At 49.6% G+C, this 19694-nt stretch overlaps 3 protein-coding genes across 11 annotated transcripts in view; 2 read left to right on the top strand and 1 right to left on the bottom strand.

The window, feature by feature from the left end:
- LOC118712380 (zinc finger protein 154) overlaps nt 1-19694 on the bottom strand; it is a 280454-nt gene that overhangs the window by 73172 nt on the left and 187588 nt on the right. The gene's annotated exons all lie outside the window — the stretch shown is intronic.
- The window catches only part of LOC118712381 (zinc finger protein 551), a 135813-nt gene that overhangs the window by 89463 nt on the left and 26656 nt on the right, over nt 1-19694 (top strand). The window contains exon 5 of one of the 8 annotated variants that reach the window (XM_045577336.1): nt 4924-5081. The exons of the other annotated variants lie outside the window; for them this stretch is intronic. Within the exon in view, the coding sequence (XP_045433292.1) occupies nt 4924-5000 (77 nt within the window). The 3' untranslated portion in view covers nt 5001-5081. Of the gene's footprint in view, nt 1-4923; nt 5082-19694 lie in introns of those variants that run through there. 8 annotated transcript variants of the gene reach the window in all.
- The window catches only part of LOC118712401 (zinc finger protein 551-like), a 32353-nt gene continuing 26656 nt past the window's right edge, over nt 13998-19694 (top strand). For both annotated transcript variants that reach the window (XM_045577354.1, XM_036426078.2), the window contains exon 1: nt 13998-14392. The gene's annotated coding sequence lies outside the window, so the exon portion shown is untranslated. The remainder of the gene's footprint in view (nt 14393-19694) is intronic.

Here is a 19694-nt window from a genome sequence, read left to right as displayed (position 1 = left end):
CACAGACACACTTGCTCAGAGCCAGACAGTCTTCATTCGAGAAGGGTTTTATGAATTCAGCAAATGTGGAAAGATGTAACCTCATTCAGCACAAGAAGGTTCACACTGGAGACAGGCCTTATGAGTGCACTGACTGTGGGAAATCATTTGACTGCAGATCTAACCTCATTTAACACCCGAGAGTTCACACTAGAGAAAGGCCCTGTGAATGAGGGTAATGTGACAAATTGTTTAGCCGAAGCTTGAGTCTCATTCAACCCCAGAGAGCTCACACTAGAGAAAGATCTTAGATGTACAGGGGACGCACACATTCCTTTTAGTGTAATTACACTGGAGGAGAAAACTTGTGAGGGAGCCATCTGCCTGGATTAAAGCCCGTATGCGGGGGAATCTATAGTGGAGATATTCTTAGGTTCCAGGTATAGGAATCTGCTTTCAAACCTGCCTAGGCTCTTACTGGATAGATGTCACTGCCATTTTCCCTTGTGTTCAGAGATCATACTAATCTGGCCACTTAGTGTGTGTGGGTATATATAAGGGAGAGGGAGAGAGAGAGAGAGATAGAAACATCAATGATGAGAGAGAATTATTGACTGGGTGCCTCTTTCACACCCCACAGTGGAGATCAAGCCTGAAACCTGGGCATGTGCCCTGACCAAGAATCTAATAGTGACTTCCTGGTTCATAGGTTGATTCTCAACCACTGAACCACCATGGCTATGCTGCCCTTTTTAAATAAACTGTGGCTACTTTCCTTTTCATTAACAAACTTCTCACTTTTGTTCTTCATTTTTCGTGCGCTTATGCACAATGTAATTGACATACACACCGTGCACTTTAAAATATAATCTTCATTCACTTATTCACCCTCATGCTCTAAGTGTAGACTTTCAGTGCTATAATTAGTTACATTCTGGTTTTCCAATTTCCCTGGTGTAAATACTTCCACCACAGACAATGTCAAACATCCAACATGACGTCACTGAACATGGAGTTGGTAAGTTGCCAGAGACACGCCATTTTATTTTGACGGAACTGACCCACTGTCACCCTGGCCATGTGGCTCTTTGGTTAGAACGTGGGCCCCATACACCTAAGGGTCTCAGCCTGGTAAGGGGACGTGCAGGATGCAATCAATCCATGTGTCTCACTCGCATGGATGTTTCCTCTCTTTCTCCCCCCACCTCCCTTCTTCCCTCCTGCTCTGTCTAAAAATCAATGGGGAGAAATATCCTCGGGTGAGGACCAACAACATAAGACACCCACTCTCTCCCCAACTCTCCCTGGTCAGCTATGGGGGTGATCACTCCCTCCCCAAAGAATCTGAAAAATGAGATGCTGGGGTTCCCCCTAGTGAGTACAGGAAGCGCCTTCCCAGCCAGATTCCAAAGCCTCTCACCTTTAGAATTCCATTCTACTCCGTCCATCCTCGACCTTCTATCAATCATCAAGTGTTCCTCCCCATCAAATACCACCGACCTCTCCTTTCTGGAAGGAGCCTCCTCTCAGCCCCTGTGGTGTCCTTGCTGGATTCAGAGCCGCTCCTCCGGGGTCCCAGGACAACTGGGACTCACCAGCCTGGGATGGCACAGGAGAGAACATGAGACCGTGCTCCACAAATCTCGGGCAACTAGAAAATTTGTAGGAGGCTGGATGGTGTGGCTCAGTGGTTGAGCATCAACCTATGAACCAGGAGGTCATGATTCGATTCCTGGTTAGGGCACCTGCTGGGGTTTGGGGCTGGATCCCTGGTCTAGGGCGTGCAGGAGGCAGCCGATCAATCATTCTCTCTCATCATTGGGGTCTCTCTCTCTCTCTCTCTCTCTCTCTCTCTCTCTCTCTCTCATCTCTCTCTCTCTTTCTTGCTCTCTCCAGTCCTAAAATATATACTTGGTGTACTGGTTAATAATGCGGATTTTATAATAAAAAACACGATAATTTCAAGAGAAATATCAAAAGTGCCTTGTTCAAAGTAATGTCCATTGCTATCTACACATTTCCCACATCTTTCAGGTAATTTGTGGATACTGCCCCAATAGAACTTATCTTGTTTTGAGGCAAACTGTTCAGAGACCCAATGTTCTACTTCTTTGTATGTTTTGAAGTGCTGCTCAGAAAGTGGTGTGCCATCAATCGGAACAAGTGGTAATCTGAAGGAGCAAGGTCTGGTGGACATAACGGGTGGGTTAATACTTCCCAGGCAAGATCTTTTAACGTGTCTGTAACTGGTTTTGAAGTGTGCGATGGTGCGTCATCATGAAGCAAAATTACTTTGCCGTGTCTTCTGGCACATTCTGGTCATTTTACGATCAAAGCTTGGTTCAAATTGATTATTTGTTGTTGGTAATGATCAGTATTAACGGTTTCACCTGGTGTTAGAAGCTCATAATACACCACACCTTCCCGATCCCTCCAAATGCAGAGCATTGTTTTCTTTTTGAAGCGATTTGTCGTTGAAGTTGATGTTGATGGTTGACCTGGATCAATCTATGATTTTGTGCATTTGGGATTTTCAAAATAAATCCACTTTTCATCGCCAGTCACAATTCAATGCAAAACAGACTTTCTTTTGTGCCATGAAGCAACGTTTTACTGATGATTTATCGGTTTTCCATTTGTCTTTCATTCGGTGGATGTGGCACCCATTTTACTTCCATTAAAATCCTTCCCATTGCTTGTAAAAGATTGGAAATTGTTTGCTGAGCAACATTTAATTTTTCTGCGAGTTGTTTTTGAGTTTAACATGCATCTTCATCCAATAATGCTTGCAATTGTTGGTCCTCAAACTTTTCCAGTAGACCTGGACATTCTTTGTCTTTCACATCAAAATCATCACTTTTAAAGTGTTTAAACCAGCATTCACAAGTGTCTTCAGAGGCACCCTGTTCACCATAAGCTTCCCGAGGTATATAATCACTTTCAGCAACACTTTTCTTCAAAATAATGAATTAGAACTTCCCACAGATGCTCTATTTTTTTGGAAAAAAATTCAACATTTTTAAGCATAAAAATATCTATGATGTTAGCACCTTTAGTAAATTTGACATATGAAGTTTTGAAGCTTGTTGTCAAGACACCAAAATAGCATACATATCAAATCGCTTGTATATCAACCTATGTGTAACTCCATCTATTGAAGAGAAATCCGCATTATTACCCAGTACACCTAGTATATGACTTTCTCCTGACCAGAACGTCCTTGGGACGGATGCTCACCTTCACAAGCCCCTTAGTGAGAAGGTCCGCTGCTCCCACAGACGAAAAATGTGTGTGTGGGTGGCCCCTCCCTCCCACACAGGAGGTCGTAAACCAAGTATTATAGCTGGAGGCCAAGGGCAAGGATGCCACCAGGGACCGGACTCAGACTGAGTTTATCCAAACACAGGCTTCAATCCTATTGACCACCCCACGCCCTATAAAAGGAAGGAGCCTTGGGAAGCATATCAGAGGCACCAGGCTGGCAGCCAAGCCCCACAGCAGCTCAGCCTTGGGCTAGGATCACCCAGCGTGAAGGTCTGTGTCTGAGGAGGTGAGTCTGGGGAAGGAAAGGGAATGTTCCCATTGTGTCTGTGTGAGCGTGTGCACAGGCGTGTGCATGTAGGCCTGGCTGTCAGGAGAGGTTCCCCGGATGGAGATAGGGGGTCTCATAGGCCCCAGAGGGTCTGGACTGGCTGTGGCTCCTGCTGGGCAAGAGCTGGCTGGGCTGCAGGGGACCCCACCTGGGCTTTGTGTGTGTGGCTGTTTTCCTGTTCATTGTATGTTTCTAGGAACTCATTTTCATAGCATGTTGGGAAAGCGTTGAGGGTTGAAGACTGGAGTGAGGGTAGAAGCTGAGTGGCCCTTAAGACACCCGAGGCTGACCCAGCACAAGTCTTAGTTTTAGTAGCAACAGCTGCACATCCTTTTTAATATTTTATTGAATTTTTTAGAGAGAGGAAGAGAGAGTTAGAAACTTCGATGAGAGAATCATCCATCAGCTGCCTCCTGCACACCCCCTACTGGGGATGTGCCCACAACCAAAGTACATCCCTTGACCGGAATTGAACCTGGGACCCTTCATTCCTCGGGCGGATGCTCTATCCACTGAGCCAAACCGGTTTCGGCTGCACATCCGGGGCCAAGGGCAGGCCTACTGATGTAGGAAGAAAAGCTCAGCAGGTCCCTGGGCCTGAGCTGCACAAACCTGCATCCCTGACTGGTCGCCTCCTACACGAGGCCAACCAGGACCTGGGATGGTGCTTGAGTGGGAAGGAGTCTTCCTTTTTCTTTCTTCTTTCTTCCTTTTTCTTCCTTCCTTCTTCCCTCCCTCCCTCCCTCCCTCCCTTCACTCCTCTCCTCTCCTCCCTCCCTCCCTTCCTTCCTTCCTTTTTCCTCTCGCTATCTCTCCTTTTCTCTCTCTCTCTCTCTCTGTCTCTCTCACCTTAGAACCCCTTCCCCTCCCTCAGCCTCAGCACAGGCTCCCGGGAAAGGTGGGGTCCCGCCAAGGACTCTTTGGGGTCTGAACCGGGTAGTGGACTGCCCGAGGGAGGTCCAGGCTTCTCCGCCCTCAGGATGCCAGTTAGACAAACCACCGCTACGCCCTGCTCAGCAAGATCAAGTCCCGCCGGCCCTCCCTCCGCGACCCCTGAGGGACTATTTCCCGCTCCCCGCCCCCCCATTCAACCATCTCCCTGGCTGCTGGCCACTGTGTGTGAGAACCTCCCCAAGCGGGAGACTCTCCTCCGTCCCGTCCCGGTGACTGTCCAGGCAGCAGAGCCACGGGGAGCCCTTGGGGAGCTCCTGGCAGAGGAGGGAGGAGGGCAGCTTGGGTCCCAACATCCAGGTGGGGAGGGTGGGGAAGGAGTGGTTTGGTTCTGGGAATTATTGGATCAGAGCTTAGATGCCAGGAGACACTGGTCTCAAGCTGCGTTTATCCAATCACAGGCTTCAATCTCATCTCGGACCCCACGCCCTACAAAAAGGGAGGAGGCTTGGGAAGCCAGCCAGAGGCACCAGGCTGACAGCCAAGCCCCACAGCAGCTCAGCCTTGGGCCAGGACCAGCCAGCGTGAAGGTCTGTGTCCCTGAGGAGGTGAGTCTCTGGGAAGGAAAAGTAATGTTCCCTTTGTGTGTGTGAGCGTGTGCACAGGCGTGTGCATGTAGGCCTGGCTGTCAGGAGAGGTTTCCCGGGGGTCTCACAGGCCCCGGAGGGTCTGGACTGGCTGTGGCTCCAGCTGGGCAGGAACTGGCTGGGCTGCAGGGGCCCCCACCTGGGCAAGTCTGGTTATGTGTGTGTGTCCGGCGCCTTGTTCTTTGTGTTTCTAGGAGCTCATTTCCATGGCATGGTGGGAAAGTGTTGGTCTAGGAAAGTGTTGGTCCGTAGGGTGTGAGTTGAGGGCTGAGGGTTGGAGTGAGGGTAGCAGCTGAAAGGCGAGGGGTGAGAGTCTGCCAGGCCAGCGTGGCTCCTTGGTTGAACATCGACCTAGGAACCGGGAGGTCAATAAACCACACAGCTGCTCCTTTGGCAAAATAGGAAAAAAATTCATTGCACATTACTTTTCATGTATGTATTTTTAATTTTAAATATATTCATGTTGATTTGAGAGAGGGAGAGAGAGAATGATAGAAACTCTCAGTGATGAGAGAGAATCATGGATCAGCTGCCTCCTGCCTGCCCGGGGGTGCTGGGGGTCGAGCCCACAACCCGGGCATGGGACCTGACCGGAAATGGAAGTGTGACCTCCTGGTTCACAGGTTGGCACTGACCCACTGAGCCGGGCCCACGTTTTAAACTGCCAGGTCTTCTCCATAGTAATGCTCCACCCGTGTCCGTGTGGGATCGAATGTCTGTTTGCAAGTCGGCCGTGTGGCCTGTGTGTGTCTGGGGTCATCTAGGAGAGCTTGTGGGGAGACTGAGGAGGTCAGAGCAAGGGTCCTTCAGGAGAGAGGCAGACAGGAGCCCGTGAGCCCCCTAACAGGCAAGAACTGGTCACCACACCTCAGGTGAGGGTGGGGTGGAACAGGGGAGGCCTCGGGGGACCAGGAAGGACCGGGGACCCTTCTCTGAGGGCCAGAGGGATCCTTTCAAGGATTAAAGTCACGTGGGTCCCCGAAACCAGTTTGGCTCAGTGGATAGAGCGTCAGACTGCAGACTGAATGGTCCCGGGTTCGATTCCGGTCAAGGGAGTGTACCTTGGTTGCGGGCACATCCCCAGTGGGGGTTGTTCAGGAGGCAGCTGTTTGATGGTTTCTCTCTCATCATCGATGTTTCTAGCTCTCTATCTCTCTCCCTTCTTCTCTGTAAAAAAAAAAATCAAAAAAAAAATCATATTTTATTGATTTTTTACAGAGAGGAGCAGAGAGGTATAGAAAGTTAGAAACATCGATCAGCTGCCTTCTGCACACCCCGTACTGGGGACGTGCCCACAGCCAAGGTACATGCCCTTGACCGGAATCGAACCTGGGACCTTCCAGTCCACAGCAGATTAGCTTTTTTTTTTTTTTTTTTTTTTTTTTTTTTGCCATTAAACCAGGAAGCTTTATTTACACAGTAAAAATAACAAGCGAATTCCTGAGACTAGAGGGCTCTAGTGCCAGGCAGCGTGGCCAGAGGGGGCAAGATTAGCTTTTTATAGAGCTGGCCTGGGGGCTCTGAGGAACGGATCAGGGAAAGGATTTTCTGCTTTGGGTTTTCTTTCGGAAGTCAGCTGTGCCTCTGGCTGTGGATGAAAAAACTTCCGGGCCCACCTTCCCCAGCATCTTCTCAGATTAGCGGCCTGAGGAGAAGGCTGGGGAAGGCGGGCCTGGAAGTTTCCAGGGCATCACTCTCAGACCGATCCTATTCGTCTGTGCCCACCTATTCATACCACCCACACCCACATTTTCCAGTTTTGTGGCATGGCACTTACTAAAAACAAACAAACAAACTCCAAAACACACATCTTTTTCCCTGTCCTGTTTCACTCAATGGCTAGAGCATCTGTCTGCAGATGGAAGGATCCGGGGTTGGATTCCCGTCCAGGGCATGTACCTTGGTTGCAGGGCCCTGGTCTGGGTATGTGCAGGAGGCAACCAATGGATATGTCTCTGTCTCTCCTTCTGCCTGCCACTCTCTGAAAGTCAATGGAAAAATATCCTTTGATTTGCTTTGGGTTCTCACACATACATTCCTCAGAGATTGGCCTGTAGAGTTGCTTTTTACTTTATTTTGTTGATGTCAGAGAGGAAGGAAGAGGGAGAGAGAGATAAAAACATCCATAATGAGAGAGAATGATTGATCGGCTGCCTCCTGCAATCCTCATGCTGGGGATTGAGCCCACAACCTGGGCATGTGCCCTTGAGCAGAATCGAACCTGGGACCCTTCAGTTCGCAGGCCAATGCTCTATCCACTGAACCAAACCAGCTAGGACAGAGTTGCTTTCTTTAATGTACTGGTAAGGTTTTGCTATGAGGGAGCTACCGAACTTAACTTCTTAACCCAGTGGTCAGCAAACTCATTAGACAACAGAGCCAAATAGCAACAGTACAATAATTGGAATTTCTTTGGGGAGCCTAATTTTTAAAAAAATATATTTTATTGATTTTTAACAGAGAGGAAAGGAGAGGGATAGAGAGTTAGAAACGTCAATGAGAGAGAAACATCGGCCGGCTGCCCCCTGCACACCCCCCACCGGGGATGTGCCCACAACCAATGTACATGCCCTTGACCGGAATCGAACCCGGGACCTTTCAGTCTGTGGACCAACGCTCTATCACTGAGCCAAACCGGCTTGGGTGGGGAGCCTAATTTTTTAAACTTAAACTATAGAGGCAGGCACATTGTTGTTAACTTAATGACGGTCCTCCTCAAGGGGCCAAAGAGCTGCGTGTGGCTGGCGAGCTGCAGTTTGCCGACCACGGCCTTAACCAAAAGAATGTTTTTCTTGTCTTATTTTTTCCCCACTTTGTTGTTGTTGTTAATCCTCATCTGAGGATATTTTTTAATTGACTTTTATTTTATTTATTTTTATTTTTAAAAATATTTTTATTGATTTCAGAGAGGAAGGGAGAGGGAGAGAGAGATAGAAACATCCATGATGAGAGAGGATCATAGATCGGTTGCCTCCTGCTCGCCCACACAGGGGATCCAGCCTGCAACCCAGGCATGTGCCCGTGACCGGAACCGAACCCGGGACCTTTCAGTCCGCAGGCAGATGCTCTATCCACTGAGCCACACTGTTAGGCTTTTCATTGACTTTTAGAGAGAGTGGAGAGAGAGGGAAAGACAGAGAAACATCGAAGTGAGAGAAACTCATCCTTTGGTTGCCTCTTGCACCAGCCCCCACCAGGGCCTGGGCCGGGAAGTAGCCTGCAACGGAAGTTTGTGCCCTCGACCAGAATCAAACCCGAGACCCTTAAACCCGCAGGCTGACGCTCTATCCACTGAGCCAAACTAGCTAGGGCTCCACTTTATTTTCTCATGTTCCAGGAGAGTTTTATGTAAAATTAGAACTAACTTTCTTCTTTCTTTCTTTCTTTCTTCTTTTCTTTCTTCTTTCTTTCTTTTCTTTCTTTCTTTCTTTCTTTCTTTCTTTCTTTCTTTCTTTTTCTTTCTTTTTACGTTATTAGTGGATGGCGAATTCCATGATGGGGGATTCTTACGATAGGTCCCGAGACGTCAGACCAGCGCGAGTCGCGCTCATCCGTTCCCCCTATCGGACGCCGCCGACCGACACTCCCCCCTGCATCCCCGAAGACCTAATCCACCATACATAAAATCCCTCCCACCCTCTCCTCTCCCTCTCCCTCTCCATCCCTCCTCCCCTCCCTCCTCCTCTCCTCCTTCCTTCCCTCTCCTCTCCTCTCCCTTCCCTACTCCTATCCTCCCTCCTCCCTCCTCCCTCCCTCCCTTCCTTCCTTCCTTCCTTCCTTCCTTCCTTCCTTCCTTTCTTTGTTTTTCTTTTGGTGTGTTTTTCGGAATTTCTTACGTGTCTGGTTGAACTCGGGCATGAGTTTCTCTGGATCTGAACTTTTCTGTTTGTGTCTCAGAATGGCATCTGGAGGCAAACCAACCTATAATGGCCCTCGGTTAGGAAACCTTGGGTTTAGATCTCGCCGCCACCAAAGATCTGCCGACCAGGAGGTCTCAGAGGCCAGCGTCCCCAGCCCTGGGCTCATCTCATTGAACAACTGTGGCCAGGTGCCTGGGAGGGACCAGTTTCTGAACCTATGTCAGGCCTTCAGAGACTGGCTGAAGCCAGAGAGGAACAGCAAGCAGGAGATGATTGCCTGCCTGGCACTGGAGCAGTTCCTGCTCAGCAGGGCCCAGGGAGAACGGGCCGCGTTGCAGCGGAAGTGGGAGGCGTGTGGCAGAGACCTGGAGTCGTTTGTGGAGGACCTGGATGATGGGGACCTGAGGCCCGCTGGCTTGGTGAGTGGACTGTTCTGACCCCTGGGGTGAGGGACAGAGCAGAAAAAGGAATTTTTAAAAAATATATATTTTTTTTATTGATTTTTTACAGAGAGGAAGGGAAAGGGATAGAGAGCTAGAAACATCGATGAGAGAGAAACATAGACCAGCTGCCTCTTGCACACCCCCCACTGGGGATGTGCCCACAACCAATGTACATGCCCTTGACCAGGAATCAAACCTGGGACCTTTCAGTCCGCAGGCTGATGCTCTATCCACTGAGCCAAACCGGTTTCAGCAGAGAAAGGAATTGTACATTCTGTTGAGGCAGGGGGGGAGGGGGCACAGAGGTGGGCAACAAGCTACTACTATAGGCCCAGTTATTAGTCTTCATCAAGGGGGGTACTTTAAAATATATATATATTAAATTCAGATAGATTTAATATATATTAAATTCAGAGAGGGAGAGATAGAAACACCAATGATGAGAGAAAATCCATCATTGATCAGCTGCCTTTTGAAAGCCCTCTACCTGGGATGGAGCCCACAACCCAGGCATGTGCCCTGACTGGGAAGAGAACCATGGCCTGGCTCATGTGTTGACACTCAGCAACTGAGTCACCGTGGCCGGCTGCCATTTTTATTTGGAATAGTTCTTATTCATTTCAGAGAAGAAGGGAGAGGAAGGGAGAGATAGAAACCTCAATTATGAGAATCATCCATCAGCTGCCTCTTCAACGTTCCCTACTGGGGATGGAGCCTGCAACCTGGGCATGTGCCCTGACTGGGAATCGAACTGGTTCAAAGGTCAATCAATGCTCAGCCCGGCATCCACTCTCCCTAAAAATCAATGGAATAATATCCTTGCGTGAGGATTAAAAAAATAAAAATAAACAAATAAAATACATTCACGACGGAGCAGAAACCTCCAGGATGAGAAATAACTGAAGGAGAGCCGCTTCCTCCCTCAGAAAGGGCAGGACCATGCTGGGCTGGGGAGGAGGCAGTGAGGGGTCCTGGGAAAGCTGGAGGGGAGGGGGAAGGGTTCCCACCCAGGGTTCCGTGGCCGTGGGGATGCGGCGCTGACAGTGACCAGGCTGTGTTCACAGGTCCACGTCCAAATGTGGGGGCAGGAAGCCCTGTTTCCGGAGAACATGCCCATAGGACAGGTCATGGCCTACTTCCTGGAGCAGCACTCAGCAGCGGCCCCCACAGCGTTCACCCCGGGGACTCCCTCCCGGACTCCCCCAGACACACCACGGCCGACAGCACCAGGTGAGCGAGAGGGCCCGGGGTGCCGGAGGGCTGGTCTGTGTGCACTCTGTCTTGGGTGCAGTTTCTCATATTTAGATTATTTTGTATTTATTTTTATTATTGAAAAGTTTTATTTCTTTTTTTTAAAAAAAATAATACTTTATTGATTTTTTACGGAGAGGAAGAGAGAGGGATAGAGAGTTAGAAACATTGATCAGCTGCCTCTTGCACACCCCCCACTGGGGATGTGCCCACAACCAGGGTACATGCCCTTGACTGGAATCGAACTTGAGACCTTTCAGTTCGCAGACTGATGTTCTATCTACCGAGCCAAAAACGGTTTCAGCGAAAAGTTTTATTTCTTTCTTTTTATTTTGTAGTTGCTAATCCTCTCCCGGGGATATTTTTCAATTGATTTTTTTAAATATATTTTTTATTGAGATTTTACAGAGAGGAAGGGAGAGTGATAGGGAGCTAGAAACATCGACCAGCTGCCTCCTGACACCCCCTATCAGGGATGTGCCCACAACCAATGTACAAGCCCTTGACTGGGATCGAACCTGGGACCTGTCAGTCTCCAGACTGACACTATCTTCTGAGGTAAACCAGTCTCGGCTTCAATTGGTTTTTATAGAGAGTGGAAGGGAAAGGGAGAGACTCTCTATTCCTCTCCCTTCCTCTCTGGATCAGTAAATATATATTTAAATAGAATAATTTCCGAAACCAGTTTGGCTTAGTGGATAGAGAGGAAGGGAGAGGAATAGAGAGTTAGAAACATCGACGAGAGAGAAACATTGATCAACTGCCTCATGCACACCTCCCGTTGGGGATGTGCTCGCAACCAAGGTACATGCCCTTGACCAGAATCGAACCTGGGGCCTTTCAGTCCACAAACCAATGCTCTATCCACTGAGCCACACAGGTTAGGGCTCATTGGTGTTTCTGTCTCTGTATCTCTCTCCCTTCCTCTCTGTAAAAAAACCCTATTAAATACATAAATACATACATACATACATACATACATACATAAATAAATAACTGACCTGTGGAACTTGTTAAGAAAAATAAAAATAGAATCATTGATCGGGGATTGAGCCCACTATCCCAAATGTGCTCTTTGCTGGGAATGGAACCCAGGACCCTCTGGTCTGCAGGCCGACACTGGATCCCCTGAGCCAAGGGTGTGGGCGCAGGCTCACGGACACCCTTTGTTTCCACAGGACACGCAGGGGAACAGGGCGGCAACCTTTCCAGGGAAGACCACCGGCCCCCCTCCCTGCTCATCCTCCAGGGAGAGAGCCTCCCGGGGCCCACAGAGGGCGCCGCGTCCTGGGAGAGTCCACGCAGCCCCAGGGCAGCCAGTCCGGGCGCCTCCACCCAAGAGGAGACCCAGGAGATCTTGGAGGAGACCATGGAGGACACCATGGAGGACACCATGGAGGACACCATGGAGGAGACGCTGGAGGAGACCAGGGAGGAGACCAGGGAGGAGACCCCGGAGGAGACCAAGGAGGACATCCTGGAGGAGACCCTGGAGATCCTGGAGGAGACCCCGGAGGAGACCAGGGAGGAGATGCTGGAGGACACCAGGGAGGAGATGCTGGAGGAGAACCGGAAGCCGGAGGGCGGAAGCCCGGGCACCACCCGGAAGCTATACTCGTGTAACCGGTGTCCCAAGGTCTTCAGGTACTTATGCCGTTTCCGGCTCCACGAGAGGAGACACAACAACGAGCGGCCCTTCGTCTGCGCCGAGTGCAGCAAGGGCTTCTTCCAGGCCTCGGACCTGAACGTGCACCTGCGGACCCACGAGGAGGAGAAGCGATTCCACTGCCAGGAGTGCGGCAAGGCCTTCAGCCACAAGACAAACCTGGTGGCCCACCAGCGCATCCACTCGGGCGCCAGGCCCTACGAGTGTCCTCGGTGCAGGAAGGCCTACCGCCAGTCCTCCACCTACCACCGCCACCTGCGCATGCACCAGAGGAGGGACTCTGCATCCGGGGCCTCCACATCCGGGGCCTCTACATCCAGGGCCCCCGTATCCCCCACATCCGGGGCCTCCGTATCTGGGGCCTCCGCATACCCCACGTCCAGGGCCTCCACATCTAGGGCCTCTGGATCCGGGGCCTCGGCATTCGGGGCCTCCGCATCCGGGCCCTCCGCATACCCCACATCCAGGGCCTCCACATCCGGGGCCTCTGCAACTGGGGCCTCTACATCCAGGGCCTCCGCATCCCCCACATCTGGGGCCTCCACATCCGGAGACTTCATGCCCTGAGCCTCTCCCCCCAGAGGACACCCAGCCCTGTGCTTCCTCCCTGTAAATGTGTATATGTGTGTAGATATATTTATTGTGGAGAGTGAGAGAGAAACGTCAGTGACCAGAGAGGATCATGGATCAGCTGCCTCCTGCACGGCCCCCCACTGGGGATCAAGCCCCCAACCCCTCAAAGGGGCATGTGCCCTGGGAAGTGTCTGACACGGTTCCCATGACCAATAAATCGTTGTTGAGTAGATGAACGTGTGTTGTTTATTTCTTAAAATCCAGAAGTGTTGTCTGGGGGGGTGCGGAAATCAGCTCCCAGGGTCAAGGGAGGTACATCAATGGAAAGATGTACACAAATAATGCCTTTATTCAAAAAATGGGGAAAAATTAATGCTCCTACTGGGATCTATTGTAGTTCCCCAATCTGGGCATGTGCTCTGACCAGGAATCTAACCATCCATCTCTTGGTTCATGGGTCTTCATCCAACCACTGAGCCACCCAGGGAAGTCACACTATTCTCATTAATTGTTGCATCTAGCACAGGTGTCCCCATGTCCCTTCTCCAGTCCCCTTTGCTTCCCTCTGTGCTGCCCAACCACTTGTAGGCCCTCACCACATTACTGTCTATGTCCAACTGGTATGCATATATGTATATACTTCTAAAATATACATTCTTTGATTTTTAGAGAGAGCAAAGGTCAGGGAGGGTGAGAGAAAAAAGATATCAATGATGAGAGAGAATCTCTGGGGATTAAGCCCACAACTCAGACATGCGCTCTGACTGGGAATATTACCATGACCTGGTTCAGAGGTTGATGCTCAACCATTGAGCAACACCAGATGGGCTATATTAATTAATTGTTTTTCATTTTTTTATATTAATTTTTAAACATTAAAAATATGTATTTTTGTTGTTGTTGTTGATAGAGTTATGGATGCCTCCCATTCCCCGCCTGTGTATATAGTCTTTGTTGGATCTCCTCCCTTCTTCCTCACCCCTTCCCTTGGGAGGTCTGTCCGTCTGTCCCAGTTAACCATGCTCCTGTTCCTTCTTGTCCTTCCGCAGAGCTATTTGGGGTACCGCCACACCTTTATTCACAGGTAATTAGCTGGGATGCAAATTCTCCCCTGGACGGTGGAGAAAACTACATTACCCAGAAAGCATTGCGCTCGCGTAGGCGGAGGTAAAGGGAATCATGGCGCCTTCGCATCCGGTTAGGGCGGGACTTCCGGCATCCTCCTCGCGGCGGACATTTTGAATCCTTCTGTTCCCTGGACTCACGCGCTTCAGCGCATCGTTCGGGAGTAGGTTCCACGTCGAAGACGCGTGGGAGGCGGCGTCCTCTCTGCGCTGGGGTGTCTCTGAGGCGGGGGGACCCCACCCGGCGGGACTGGGTCCCCGGGCCCCCGCCTCCTCCCGCGGACACAGCGCCCTCAGCGGCCCCGGCGGCCCTCCCGCCTCGGGGCGGCGCCGCTCAGGCCGCAGCCCAGGCCGCCGCCCGGAGCAGTGAGTGCCCGTGGGGGCCGCAGGGGCGGGCGGGGCCCGGGAGGCCGGGGCGGAGGGGGGCGGCCGGCCTGTGTGTCTAAAGGGACCGGGGCTTCCGGAGGAGCCTGTCCTCCTCAGGGCCGGGCTGGCTGTGCGCTCGGAGGGACGGAGCCCGAGGGGGCGGCGGCCCCGGGGCTGGGCCAGGCCCCGAGCAGCCTGGGCCCCGGGTCCTGGCGGCGGAGCCGGGCCCTCAGCGCCTTCCGCTCCCACAGGCCCTGCGGTCAGAGCCGCTCAGGGGCCGGGCTGTGGGCTGAGGTCAGGGCCTCCCACTGCGGGGGCCTCAGGCTGTGGGGCCTGGGCTGTCCAGCCGCTCCTCCTGCCCCGGGACCTGCAGACCCTCAGCCCAGGGTCCTGAGGCCACGGCTAGGGCTGTAGGAAGTGGACCCTGGTTTGGGCACCGGGTGGGTGAGATGTGGGGGGTGGTCTTCTCAGGAGAAGGTACCAGGATGTGTAGAGGCTGGGGGTGATGACTAAGCTGGCTCAGCAACTGGCAGGTGCACTTAAAATATTGTTCCTAGTTGTTTTGGCTCGGTGGCTATAGCATCAGCCTGCAGACTGAAGGGTCCTAGGTTTGATTCTGGTCAATGGCACACGCCCCGGTTGGGGACTCATCCCACAGTAGATGCTTTCAGGAGGCAGCCGATCAGTCATTCTCATCATTGATGTTTCTAACTCTTCCTCTCCTTTTCTCTATGAAATCAATAAAATAAAAAAATGTTTAAAAGTAATAAAGTTAAAAAAAATAAAAATTTATCTATATATACTTTTATTCTGATTTTAGTTGTAGAAAGGGAGAGGGGGAGAGAGAAACATCCATGAGATAGAAACAAGGATCAGTTCCCTCCTACATGACCACTACAGGAATCCAGTCCCAACCCCAGTCAGGGGACCTGACTGGGACTGGTGTGTATCTGTGACTTCTGAGTGCACTGGTTGATGCTCAATCAACTGAGTCACGTCAGGTTACTATAGGGAATCACGTTAATACTGCGAATTATGGTCAGGATGGTAATGGCCTTAATAGCTCACATGGGACAGTGTGAGCCTGAGGACTGGTTTCCTGCTGGGCCCCTGTTTGAGGGAGGTGAGCGTCACAGCACAGCAAAGGGTCAGGGGTGGTCATGTAGTGTCGGGGAAAGATAATGGTTTCCCAGTGGCCAAGGCCTTTAAAAGATGAGTGGACATGAGATGAATTGGAGACCAAAGAGTAACACACAAGAGGAGACTAGGGCTGGTACATAGTTACTTCTCTTCACACTCACCAGGTTTTGCTGTGACTCTTGGTGTGGCTGGGGGGTGGCAGTTAGTCTTGTGGGTTAGCTTAGAGGCCTGAGTGGTCACCTGTGAGACGCACAGGACACCTGGGCTAGGACTTGAGTGATGGGTACATGGAGAGATGGTGGCTGTGCCTGGTGAAGGGACATCAAGTGCAGCACCAGGGAAGGGCGCTCTGGGTGTCTGAGATCTGATGTGGTTCCCAGTAGGTGAGGTTGAAGGAAAAAAATGTTCATGGAGAGAAGCCTTCATAGCAGGACTCAAAGCTGCCACTAGGAGTGTAGACTCTCAGAGTCTGGGCAGGACTTGATCCTGTTTGAATTTGGCAGGCATTCTCTGGACCATACCTGCTGAGGAATGAGTAAGAGGCCAAGGACATGCCTATGGGAGCTGGGCAGTGGGAGTGCAGGAATGAGAGAGGTGTGGGAGAAAGAGTATGTGCACATGGAGAGGGAGTGTGAATTCATGGCCATGGTCCTGACATTGACAGAAGAGTGAATGAAGGGTGAACCAATTTCTGGTAAGGTCTGGGTGATACAATAAGGGGAATTTTAATTGATTTATTTTTAAAATATATTTTATTCTTTTTTTTTTTTTTTTTTTTTTTTTTTTTTTTTTTTTTTTTTTTTTTTACAGAGAGGAAGGGAAAAGGATAGTAGTTGGAAACATTGATGAGAGAAACATCAGTTCCCTGCCTCCTACAACTCCCCCCCCCCCCCCCCAATATGTGCCTGCAATCAAGGTACATGCCCTTGACCAGAATTGAACCTGGGATCCTTCAGTCTGCAGGCTGATGCTCTATCCACTGAGCCAAGCCAATTAGGGCAATAAGGGGAATTTTAGGCTAATTTCCTGAAAAGAGGGGTGTTGTGGTGCAACTACCAGGGCGTAGCCATTTATCTGCCCACCTTCCATTTGTTGTGATGGCTGGCACAGTGATCCATAGGAATGAGATAGCATACATCAGTGTTACTCAGGCTTGAAAATCTTCACTGGCATGCATAAGGGAGAAGGGGAAAAGAGAAAGATTATGGAGGAGGTGAACTTCAATTTTGAAAAAGGTGATTAGGAAACAAGTTGTCCTCGGCACGGAAAGTTTGTGTTATCTTTGAAGGTGTCCCTGTGGGAATGAAGCTGTGTGAGAGAAGTATTGTTCAAAGAACTATGTGCATCAGGTAGTGCAGAGTGATGGCCTCAGCATCCTGGGTTTGGGATTGTAAGTGTGAAGTGTGATGCCATGTTTTTGGTGTCTTTGGAGGGATCTTCTGGGGGATTGCCTGACATAACCAGTGTCAATCACTCACAGTCCCTTTATGGCCAATATCTCTCCTTACCCTATGTTCTTGACACCCACTCTATTGACAAGAGGCACTGTGGTCTACATGTCAGGCCCAGAGCTCAGGTATCTTTTCTCTGTTCAACTGCCTTTATTGTTGTGGGAAGACAAAATATCAGCAGGAATTTAAGACGTAAGTGACTTTCATGGGACCACGGCCTGCTATCGTCTCCAATGTGGGAGCAGAGGCAGTAGATGGATGTGGAGGGCCAGAGATATTACACACTTGGAATCTTAGGAAAGAAGCTGATCATGGACTGAGCTTTCCCCTTCGTGACAGGATATGAACTTTGAAGTTGCGGCCATTGTCTTCTCTCAGGAGGAGTGGGGGATGCTTGATGAGGCTCAGACTTCTGAACTGTGATGTGATGCCAGGGTGTTCTGTACCTGTGTGTTTCTGGGCTTGTGGAAGCTGTTTCCTGTGCATTTGTGTGTGTCTGCACCCTAGAAACAAGCAAATGCATAGGCATTCTCTTCCGCGATGATGCAGAGGACAATGTGTTCTTTCTCCTCCTGCAGGCTGAGCCCTTAATGCCTCTGCTCTTCCAGGTGTCTGCTGTTCCTATGGGGAATCCCATCTCAGGTTCCAAGAATGGATGAAGTGAAGAGTCATTTCATAGAATCCCAGGCTGTGGGAGGTGGGAAATTGGGAAAGACTCTGAGGACAGAGAGAGATATACAGTGTGGAGGGGACTGTTTGTGGAGGACTCTGGGCCTTCATGAAAATGCTGTAGGATCCTGGATGCCTGGGAAGGAATGAGTGGGTGGGTGCATATGGAAACAGCTGAGGGGAAAGACTCCAGGGCCTCTAAGTCTCCCTCAGTAATGAGGAACTGAATACACCTGGAAAGGGCTGGGAGAGTCAGGTGGGACTGCTAGTCCCTGAAGAGCAGGTCAATCCATTGCCCATGTGAAAGCTAGGCTGACACCTATGATAGTAATAGAGGAAGGTGCCTGTGTCTACTCAAAACATCACTCCTGGACTCTTCATAGCCCCAAAAGAGACTGGTTCCATGCAGTTGCCTTAATGGATCCCATCAACTATGTCAGTTCTACTGAGACCTTGGTGTTTGCGGCAGCCCTGTGATGTATTTTGACCAATGAAATGTGGTGGGAGTGAAGTCTGTTACCTCTAACAGAAGTGTCTAGAAACACTAAGACTAGCCATCCTCTATTTTCATTTCTAATAATACGTAGTAGGTACCAACATGGTGCTTCTACTTTATCCCAGTCCCAGGGAAACCAGGGTGCTCATGTGGTATGAATGAGAAAGGTACCTTCTTTAGTATAAGCCACTAAAGTTTGGGCCTGTTTGTACCCACTAGCCCACTTTAGTGGGTACTCATCCCCTATTCCCGTGGTCAGCAAACTGCGGCTTGAGAGTTTGGCCACTTGAGTGTGGCTCTTCCACAAAATACCATTGCCTGGCGAGTCTATTTTGAACAAGTGATGTTAGAAAAAGTTTAAGTTTAAAAAATTTGGCTCTCCAAAGAAATTTCAATCGTTGTACTGTAGATATTTGGCTCTGTTGACTAGTGAGTTTGTGGACCACTGCCCTATTCTACCCGTCTAGGAGGCAGCAGAGCCTAACATTAGAAGCCATAGCTCTGTTGTTGGAGACACATACGTTTGACTTCCAGCCCTGCCTTTATTAACTCTACAGTAATTCAAGTTACGTTGACTCTCTGAGCCTGGATTTCCTCCCCATTAAATAGATGGTTAAACCATCTCAGGTTGCAGAGAGGATTAAATTAAATAATAATGCAGGTAAAGCATCAAATCCAGGCACCTGGCACCTGTAGTAAAACGTTCAGTGACTGTTAGCTACTTAGCTTCACAATGTGTACTGACTACAGACATCCAGACAATGTAGCAAATGTCAATTTTTTTTTTTACCTATTTAACCCTTCAAACACTGCTTTGAAACGAATAGGATGGGATTATGTGTATTCTCTTATAGTCTGCTTTTTCTCTAAATGTGATATTTTTATGTTAAATATATAAAAAAAACTCTGACAGCTGGAGTGGCACAGTTGTTTGAGCATCTTCCCATGCACAGAAAGGTTGCCAGTTCAATTCCTGGTCCGGGCAGAAACCAGGTCTCTTGATTGTATTCATGATGGGTTGGGGGCATGCAGGAGGCAGCTGATTGGTGTTTCTCCATCTCAGTTCATTTCTCTAAAATAAACATTAAAAAATCTTAAATATATAACTATATATATTCATTTAGATTTGTAGTCTTCAGGAATCAGTGAAATACTTTCTGCCCTAACCGGTTTGGCGCAGAGGATAGAGTGTCAGCCTGCAGACTGAAGGGTCCCAGGCTTGATTCTGGCCAAGGGCATGTAACTTGCTTTTGGGCTCATCGCCAGTAGGGGGTGTGCAGGAGGCAGCTGATCCATGTTTCTCATCGATGTTTCTAATCCTCTGTCCCTCTCCCTTCCTCTCTGTAAAAAATCAATAAAATATATATTAAAAAACCCCAATAATAAAAAAAATAGAAATAATACTTTCCACATCAGGGAGCATTCTGGATTTCATGAAATCTGAAATAATGTCTCCAAATAAGAGATCAGTTGCATACAACTCTCCACAAAAACCTATAGCAGTCACCAAAACCTCAAGTTGTCATTTCTCAGCGTCATTTAGCGT

This window comes from Pipistrellus kuhlii, unplaced genomic scaffold (assembly GCF_014108245.1).
Source record: "Pipistrellus kuhlii isolate mPipKuh1 unplaced genomic scaffold, mPipKuh1.p scaffold_m20_p_89, whole genome shotgun sequence".
Classification (NCBI taxonomy): Eukaryota; Metazoa; Chordata; class Mammalia; order Chiroptera; family Vespertilionidae; genus Pipistrellus; species Pipistrellus kuhlii.
This window is presented reverse-complemented; position numbering and strand designations above follow the sequence as displayed.